Here is a 9,691-nt window from a genome sequence, read left to right on the forward strand (position 1 = left end):
AGATGGCCTGCGGTGTGAGCTAGAGACATTCTTTCCAGCACTTTTAGAAGATTAAGGGGCAAATCTTAGCCTGGAATGTGTCTATACCTCCCGCTCCGCCCACTGCCCAAAGTCTTCAGTCCTGAGGCTGAGGAAGCCCTGTTGAAAAACAATGCAAAGAATAATTATACTGAGGAAATATCTGCAATATTCAAATGTAATTCCTCATTAAAATCAGCAACAACGGCCAAAAAACAGCTGTGACATTAAAAAGCAAAATGCACTTTAAATACCCCACCCTCAAAGACCCCTTAACTTTTGTGAACAAAATGCCCCAGGTTGTGTTGGCTTCTCCCCTCCTTCCCACAAGGCCCCCCCCACCCCAGCTCGCCTCCCAGCTGCCTCTGTTGCTTCCTTTTCCGTCTTCTTTTTAGTCATCCTGCATTTTTTTCCTACTTCTTTCTCCATCCTAACCTGTCGGACTTTGTCTTCAGTGATCAAGATTCACTCTTACCCAGTGCTCCCCAGTGTTAATCCGACAGGCCACAGGTGACCGTACGTGGTCTACAGCGGAAGGCCTGTGTACAAGGGTTGTGTTGGAGCCAAGACTCCAGAGAGGCCAGAAGGCAATGACTAAAGAACTGTAGCTAAATGTAGCTAAATGACTTGCTATAACTTGGCATGCTGCCAACTGGACAGCCAGCCTGCGTGTTACTTTAAGAGCGTTCTTTTTATTCTCTGCTTCCACAATAAACATAGCGGAATCATCAGGTGTATTTAATCCGATAAGGTGGAAAAGGGGTGAAATGTTCCAAGTTCCCTCCTTGAAGAAAAGAAAGCTGAAGAATGTGTTTTTTGCCATAGCAAGATACTGACTTAGTATTCGTATTAGGAGATAAAATGACTAAAAGAGACATTCAGGCATAATATTTTGTTTTGTTGAAAATACTCTGAAGTTGTTTCTCTGAACATAGAAAGAATCCCTGAGTCGTGTAATAGCAGATGGTATTTTTCTCGCATTATCATCATTTGCAACAATGACATTGCCATACAGAGGAGAGTCTGATTTTTCACAAACTAGAGGAAGACAGAAAGTGTCCTATTTGTGGAGATTTCTTGTTCAAGTAGCTGAACATTTCATTGCAGGGATTCCATCACTTAGCACCAAGAGTTCAAATAAGTTGGAAAAAAAAAAAGAGACTGAGGAGGCTGTTCACCAGATGTGACACGACACACGAGACAATGCAGCTACTGCGTCATCATAACCGGAAGTCAGGCTCGAACTCGTGGCTCTAAAGTAAACAGAAGGAAAACAAAGGTGGCAAGAAAACATTGAGTGAAAGCAGCACAGCACCTGTCAGGGGCATTCTAAGAACACAGTCTCAGGCAAGAAAGAAAGAGGCCTTGGTCCAGGAGGCTGAGGAACTCCTATCACTTTCCTGGGGCTGTCCCTCCCCAGCACCCCTCCAGCCCCGCCCTCACTGAGGGGCTCCTATGTCCTCCACCCCCACCCCCACCCCAGGCCCAGCAGCTTCTTGACACCTCCTCCTTCCTTCCTGCATCACAGAGTCACCCAGGCCCTGACACCCCCTGCTTAGGCACAGGACTGGAGCCAGTAAGAAATCAGTCTGCTCCCTTTACTCAGGTCTGGATCCTCCCTGAGGGGGCCTAAAGGACCAGGGAGCAGGTCCCCGGAGGAGGGGCCTTGCCTCCTGACAGCCTTGGGGGGCTGCAGGCAAACCTCCTTCCTTTGCTCCCCTCCAGCCTCTGAGTCAGCAGCACAAACAGCTCTCAGGACGAGGGTCCCTGCCCCCATCTCTTCCTGGTACAGCCCAGCTGGGCGCCTCCACCCCAGCTCAGGCCCACCATCCTGTCACCTCTACTCAAGGCAGGACTGCTCAGTGATGGAGGCCCTGGGTCCCCAGGAGGCCACAGGCTGAGGCAGAACTGCTGCTGCTCCAGGAGCACAGGCCTGGCCTCACCCCTTCCCACGGTCTCTCCTGTGGGGCTCCCTTGCCTGCTTGACCCAAGCCACTTCCTGTGAGAACAGGCCTTTGGAGCTGGATCTGCAAAGCCCTTCCCCTTCCTCCTGAGATGAGAGCCCAGCTCCTTTCACCTTGGGTCCCCTCCCCGCTGACACATCATGTGGAGCCCCCATGCTGCTCTCAGCCCCCGTGAGTCCTGCCCTCGCCCTGAGTGCCGGCTGTTCTCACACCACCTACCCTGGGCCCTGCCAGCCAGCAGGCTGTGCTCAGTCAGGAGGATGTGGTTAAAACCTTTTAGCATCAGCAGAGTCTCAGCCTACTGAAGGCCCCCCTTTCTCATTGTCACCTGACAGTGGGGAGCTTTCAGAACTCAGGGCTGAGCTTGTCTGAGTTCTGCTCTCAGGTGATATGGGGTCTTATCTACCTGCTCATTTCCAGGATGAGGAGGTTCAGTGAGGGGCAGGGGTTGGCTGGGATTCACCTTCCGCATCCTCACACCAGCCCGCATGCCCCAGGCTTCCCTCTGAATTCTGCCCTCAGTACCTGTTCTTGTAAAGGATCCAGGCTACGATGCCCATTATGACGAAACCGGCGAGAACTCCAATGATGATCCCGGTTTTGAGATCGATGGCTGTGGCCATGGGCTGCACTGTAGTGGGGACTGTGGTCGGTGATGCTGCAAGGACAGTAAGAGTGAAGCCCTTGTCCAGACTCCAAACTCAGCAGATGCCTCCTCACCCCCCTGATCCAAGTACCCCTACTGTGCAGACAGCTTGCACCCATCACATTGAGGCCCCAGTGATAGGTCCTCAGGCTAGATGGGGGCAGGGAGCAGCCTAGTCCTCACGGGGCTCTGACACCTAATGGGGGAGCAAGGTTTCCAACACAGCCACTCAGTCCTGCTGTGACACAGAGATGGTGACATGAGGATGGAGTCCTCGGGAGCTGACAGCAGAGGTGGTATTGACAGATTTCCAGGGGTGCAAGGTGATATTTAAAAGAAGATTCTGGAAAGAGGGTACAGTGAGAAATAAATCCCTGAAATCAAAAAGATGTCTACAGGATTGGGATCAGCAAAAATCCATGTTCAGTCGCCCAAAGGCCTGTGCTGTGAGGAGAGATGTCAGCAGGTGGAAGAGGAAGGAGGATGCCAGAGCACCCCCGGGTCATTGTTCTCCCAGGACAACTCACTTTTTAAATTTTTTTTTTACATTTTTTAATTTTATTTTTATTCACACCAGAAACATTGTTAATTGGGGTATAGCCATTAACAATGTTAAGATAGTTTCAGGTGGACAGTGACGGGATTCAGCCATAGATATACATGTACCCCTTCTCCCCTAAACCCCTCTCCCATCCAGGCTGGCCCATAACATGGAGGAGAGTTCCATGTGCTATACACGGGGAGCTTGCTGGTTATCCATTTGACACAGAGCGGTGTGTACATGACCTTCCCAAAGTCCCTACCTGTCCCTTCCCCCAGGGAACCATAAGCTTGTTTCTAACTCTGTGAGTCTCTTTCTGTTTTGCAAGTGCCTTTGTACTGTTTCTTTCTAGATTCCATATATAAGGCGTGTCCTGTGATATTTCTCCTTCTCTTTCTGACTTACATGACTCAGTATGACACTCTTTGGTCCATCCATGTTTCAGGAACAGCTCACTTTCGATGGATCACTTTGCCAAAACACACACACACACACACAGACACACACATGTACACACAGAGGGGGGGTCCATATCACATTGAGTGGACTACCACTTCTTTATACTTGTCTCACCTGCGCTCTTCAACATGTCCTCCCAGGGCACCATGAAATCCTTAAGCCAGGCCCGACAGTCTCCCATGGAGACCTTCTTGAAGAAGTCGGTCACAGCTCTGTCATTCTCCCACTTCTCCTTCATGTGTCTCCCTCCAGAATGAACCACGGTCCAGTGCCCATTCTCTGAATCAAAGAGGAGGCACATTTGTCCATTGAAGCCGAACTGCCAGGATCCACTGCTGTGTCCATCCTCTTCACACCATCACGTCATCCTGGCCTGCAGCATCAGAGGGCCTGACCCCACCGAGGAAAAGAAAGAGCTCAGGCTCTGGACTTGACAAATTCTTTGCCTCCACCTCCCCTGGTCTCAGCTAATCTGGCCCTGTTCTCTCCTCCAAGGCTCCCTCCTTCCTCTGGATTACTAGGAATGGACCAATATCCAATTGAATTTTTTACCCATAAACAATGGATGCAGCTAAGCCCCCAGTGTGCTTCTTCAGTATTTGGACTTCCTAACTCACCCTTTGGAGAAGGCAATGGCACCCCACTCCAGTACTCTTGCCTGGAAAATCCCATGGACGGAGGAGCCTGGTAGGCTACAGTCCATGGAGTCGCTAAGAGTTGGACACGACTGAGCGACTTCACTTTCACTTTTCCCTTTCGTGCACTGGAGAAGGAAATGGCAACCCACTCCATTATTTTTGCCTGGAGAATCCCAGGGACGGCGGAGCCTGGTAGGCTGCCGTCTATGGGGTCGCACAGAGTCGGACACGACTGAAGCGACTTAGCAGCAGCAGCAGCAGCAGCAGCAACTCACCCTTAGACTCGATGGACATGAGTTTGCCCTGATGGACATGAGTTTGAGCAACCTTTGGGAGTTGGTGAAAGATAGGGAAGCCTGTCATGTTGCAGTCCACGGGGTTGCAAAGAGTGGGACACGGCTGAGTGACTGAATTGAACTGAATTGAACTTACCCCTAGCCGTGTGTTTCTCTGGTATAACGGCAGGAAATTGCCCCTTAAGGAAGTACCCGATGTCTCTGAGTGTTTCTGAATGTGTTTCCCAAGTGTTCGTAGGTTTCACCTCCTCTCCCAAGGATTTGTGGATTGGATCATGGCACCACCACAGTCATAGGAGAGAAAAACATTCCCATCTACCTGGCCTTGAACCACACACCATGGCTCTCCAGGACTGGGCTGAGGATCGACGGTGAAGTTGTAGCAAAGAGAGTGAGTGTCTGTGAAGGAAAAAGCAGGGGAGGGGAGGGTTGGGAGAACAAGACCCATTACCTCCTCCCCCAACTTAAGTGAGAGCAGAGTAAAGCTGCAGGGCTGGGTTGGCAGAGCAGGAAGGCCTCCCTTCCCCCCAATACCAGCTACAGGCTGAGCAAGCGGAGAAACCGCATAACATTATCTCTACTCTGCTCCTAAGGCCAACACAGAACCCAAAGCTGCAGAAAGGAGAATTCACAATTAGGGGTCACAGGATTTAACAAGGCTGAGGAGATGCTGCTGATCTACCGCTTTGATGGGTCTTGAAATCCTGAAGGCCTGGCCCACATGGCATGAAAGAGAAAATCCACAACTTCCGAGGCAGGTGGTAGAGGAGGGGATCAAAGGCTCAGAGAAGTGAATCTGCCAGGGTGGACATGCTATGAAAGGGCAGGAAAGTGTGCAGTCCACCAGGTTCTATGGAGCCCAAGAGGAAAGAATGGATGAGAAGCATCTCCAATAGCTCATGGATGACTTTTGCTGAAGGTCAGCGATAGTGGTACGAGATGGTATTCCTGTGGGCTTCCAGCAGGCATAAAGATGGAGAAGTTGGAAAGAGATGATGCCAGGTGGAGTGCTCTATTTCAGAAACAAAGTTGATGCAGTGGTCAAAGTGACTAGAGAGTCCCACTGCAGCCAGGCCTCACTGCAGAGAGTTCCATGCTGGCTCATAGCACAGGGTGATCCTAGAGGCAAACAGATGAGCAGTGAGCCCTGTTAAAAACTACATGATTGAAAGGAAAAATTAAAAAAACAAAAAAAAAAACAAGACAAACACAAGGCAAGATGATGAGGAAGCTGAATGCAGACATCCTAACAAAATGTCCAGATCCTTTGCACAGTATCCAGCACTGAGTCAGGTCTTATATTCAGAATCCATTACTAGAGACAGAGATGCCAGGCATCAGCAAGGAGGGCCCTCTTATCACCACAGCAGGTGCAGAAGTCCTTCTGGCCTTTGGAAGCCACACGGCCATTGACTGGGGTAAGTGTACACTTGGCAGAGAAGCCACCGCCACATTCATAAGGACCTAGAGTGGTACTGACATCATGTCCAGCAATCTGAAACATCATCGTGGCCTGCCTGTTATTACTGTGGTGCTGAGATCTGTGGTAAGGAACACACATCTGTCCCACGTCCTGCCCACAGCAGTGTCACCCATTCACTGATCCTCATAGTGCTCCTTTCACATCCATTGCATTTGCGATATGAAAGAAAAATCTTGATAGTAAATTACCGTGGGGTGAGGGCTACCATAGAAGCCATTTCCAAGTTCACACTTCTCACACTGACCTTCATCCCCTAGTAGTATGTGTAAACAATATCATATCCTGGAGAAAATGACAGAGTACCAACCTACAACCTCTCCAGGGCTGCAGGAGTGTCGTCCCTATCCTATCTCCATTTATTTCCCAGCGTGGCCCATAGATTTCTATAATTGTGCATATGACATATTTCAGGTTCTACAGAGCACAGTTTTTGTTACAACTGGTGTCCTAGCACAAAAGCAGTCACAGATGATTGGTGAATGATAACCTGCTTCTTGGGCAGATCACCCAGAAGAACCTGTGACGTCAGAGGTATCTTTGGTCGGAAAGGCGCTATGTGCCGTCTATGGCCTTTTACTTGGAGGTTCACAACACAGACCCTTTATGACCTGAAGCAAGGCCATGCGATTTGCAGTGGGGAATACCACAGCATATAAATGTGGCTCCTGGTATGGTCCTGGGGGCTGGTAGAGGTGAGGCCTCTGGTCATGGAATGTCAACGTTGTCCATCATGATCTGGGCTCATCAACTCCTAATCATTAGTTTAGATCGACCAGCCATCATAGGATTGAAGTGATATTATGGTTTGGTACAAGAAGGGCCAGAGGCAACAAATAAGAGACAACAGCAGGTGGCTTAGGCGTGACATTAGAATTGTTGTAGGACTACTATTCTCCAGGGCTTGCCCCCGTGGCTCAGCAGTAAGGAATCTGCCTGCAGTGTCGGAGCTGGAGTAGACATGGGATCTATTACCGGGTGAGAGAAGATCCCATGGAGGAGGGCATGGCAACCCACTCCAGTATTCTTGCCTGGAGAATCTCTTGGACAGAGGACACTAGTCCTTAGGATCATAAAGAGTTGGACATGACTGAAGCAACTTAGCATACACACACTCATGTGTGTGCTCATGCCTGAGGCTTCATGCAGTGTCCCTGATGTCCAGAGACCAAGGAAGCCACTCTAGAGCAGAGGGGGTCAGGGGACATTAGCCTATAACTGCTGGACCCACAATCCTTTCACATTCACACCACCCAGAACCTATAAGGCAGGACAGAGCAAGTTTCTCGTTCACAAACAGGCAGCTAAGGCACCCCTTGGATGAGTCCCTAGGGGATGAGCCATCCATTACTGTGGTGTGACAGCCACACGGTTCTTTTGTTTTTTTCAGGTCATCTTTGCCTTCTCTTGTACCACAAATGTGGAGATGTATAATGCACACAGACAGCAAGTGGCCTGTCCAGACCAACAGATTTACTCTCTGTCTTTTGAAGAAAGTGAAAGTGAAGTCACTCAGTTGTGTCCGACTCTTTGTGACCCCAAGGACTGTAGCCTACCAGGCTTCTCTGCCCATGGGATTCTCCAGGCAAGAATACTGAAGTGGGTTGCCATTTCCTTCTCCAGGACTTTTGAAGAAAAGGTTCTCCAACTCCTGTCTTAAATAATAGCTATTATAGGCCACTGTCTCCATAGTCTTAGGGAATCTGAATGTGGGACCGAAGGGTAGAAGTGGGGGTGCCCTGTGTCACACACTTTGGGAAACTCTTCTCCCATCTCTCTTGCTTTACGTCCTGGGGGCCAGGCTGGGAGGCTTTTGCTGGGGTGAATTCTCAGGCAAGAGGATAGGGTGCCAGTTGACAGAGGGCAGGTTTAGGGTCCCTTCACAGATGGGAAGATTTTGGAGGCCCTGTGTTTCACGGACAGAAGGTATGGATGGGGAATAGTGTTGTAACCAAGCAGGACTCTAAGGAGGCTTGCTAGGACAGACTCCACCCATCTCCCCGCCCCTCCCTCCTGCACTGCCCCACCCCCCCGCCCAAGTGGCGGACTCCACCTAGACCCTTGCCCATCTGCCGCCAAATCCCCTGGGCCCAACACAACTGGCCAGACTCGACCTAGCCTTCCCCTGAACCCCGTGGGTTCGGAGCCTCGGGAGCGGCCGCCACCTGTCCTGCACCTGCTTCAGTGGCTGCGAATTCCCGACGGGCGAGCTGGGGGCCTGCAGCAGCATTTCGTGACGCTGCCCTTGCTCCCACGTCTCCCTGCCTCCCCTCCCTTCCTGCTGGGATTCCTTTTTCACCCAAATCTTGTCTTTTCCCTGCCTGGGACGGCAACCAGCTGAGGTGTGGGGGCAGAGGAGCAGGAGCTCGAGCTTTAAAAGCAGGGAGGCGGCTCTACCGCGGCGTTCCCCGAACCGCCTCCGACACCCCCATCCCTCTCGGGTCTTAAGGCCCCGTGTCCACTCACCGCAGTTTAATCCCCGAACTCACCACTTCACGCCGTGCAGAACCTGAGAGGCACGAATAGAACCAGAGCCGCCAAACCAAGACGCGCTTCGGGGCCATCCTTCCAGTCCATCACCACCTGGAAACTAGTTGGATCCGACTTCGCGGGGAGCTATTTATAGGAGGGCTCACCCCGCTCTCAGTCCACTCTCCGCCCTGCCCTCCTCCCCGCGGCACTGACGCTGGCAGTAGTAGCCCCCTCCTGACTCACTCCTTGCTCCTCCTGTCCCTCAGCGTTTCTTTTCTCCTCCGAGTCCTTCTGGCCCCTCAGCTCTCCTCCCCAGTCCCTCTTGCAGTCCTTCCTGCGGTGGTGGTTTACTCGCTCAGTTGTGTCCGACTCTTGCGACCCCGTGGACTGTACCCGCCAGGCTCCTCTGACCATGGGGATTCTCCAGGCAAGAGTACTTCAGTGGGTCTCCATGCCCTCCTCCTTGGGATCTTCCTGACCCTGGGATAGAAGCCGGATCTCCTACATTGCAGGCACAGTTTTTAAGGACTGAGCTATGAGGGAAGTCCTGCTTTTCTTAAAAGACTCAAGATTTCCATGTCACCCCCCACACCCAACTATCCCCACCGGAGAACTCTGGATCTCATGAAAGGGCCTGAAGACAGCCCTTAACTGCAGTGTCATCAGCAATATATTTTCTAGTAGTTTCTGCCCCAGAGAAGTCCTAGAACTTTTGTGGGCCAAAGTAACTGCTCATTAGAAAGAATTTGAGGACTGAGGCCAGAACCTGAATTTGCAGGATCCGCGTGGAGACGGGGATCCAGCGCTACCACCGGATGCCACATGACAGTCTCTTCTGGCTGCTTGTTCTACTCTGGTAGCCTGTGTGATCCATTTTCTTCCCCCTCATAATTTACTTTCATGCAGTGTCCAAGCAGCATTGAGCATCTGACGTTCACGTCTCACGGCTATCCGCTGATAAAGAGTGATATCATCCATCACTCGTCGGGACTAACAAGACCTCCTAATTCTTGGGAAGTGGGTCTACCAATGATATTGAGAGATCAACGTCTGTGCAGAGGGCCCCATCTCTCTGTTATCACGGGGCTCCTGGCCTTTGCTAGCTTTAGGGGTGACTGAGCCCTGACCTCAGAGGGTCGCACCAACACCTCAGCACGGGCAGTGCTCCATTTCACGT

At 51.2% G+C, this 9,691-nt stretch overlaps 1 protein-coding gene and 1 long non-coding RNA gene across 2 annotated transcripts in view; one reads left to right on the forward strand and one right to left on the reverse strand.

The window, feature by feature from the left end:
• Positions 1–4,697, forward strand: part of LOC145521429 (uncharacterized) — a 16,615-nt gene extending 11,918 nt beyond the window's left edge. The window contains exon 4 of the long non-coding RNA XR_014065382.1: positions 3,881–4,697. This is a non-coding gene — a long non-coding RNA (uncharacterized LOC145521429). The remainder of the gene's footprint in view (positions 1–3,880) is intronic.
• Positions 691–8,904, reverse strand: LOC145521425 (UL16-binding protein 1-like). Its single transcript, XM_081530014.1, has 4 exons — positions 8,532–8,904; positions 3,743–4,018; positions 2,508–2,640; positions 691–1,271 (listed from the first exon to the last, which is right to left on the reverse strand). Exons 2-4 carry the CDS (start codon positions 3,927–3,929, stop codon positions 1,193–1,195), a joined length of 399 nt encoding a protein of 132 aa, XP_081386140.1. The 5' UTR covers positions 3,930–4,018; positions 8,532–8,904; the 3' UTR covers positions 691–1,192.
• Between the last annotated feature and the right edge of the window lie 787 nt (positions 8,905–9,691).

Source organism: Giraffa tippelskirchi, chromosome 9 (genome assembly GCF_054371585.1).
Source record: "Giraffa tippelskirchi isolate mGirTip1 chromosome 9, T2T-mGirTip1v1.2.pri, whole genome shotgun sequence".
Lineage (NCBI taxonomy): Eukaryota > Metazoa > Chordata > Mammalia > Artiodactyla > Giraffidae > Giraffa > Giraffa tippelskirchi.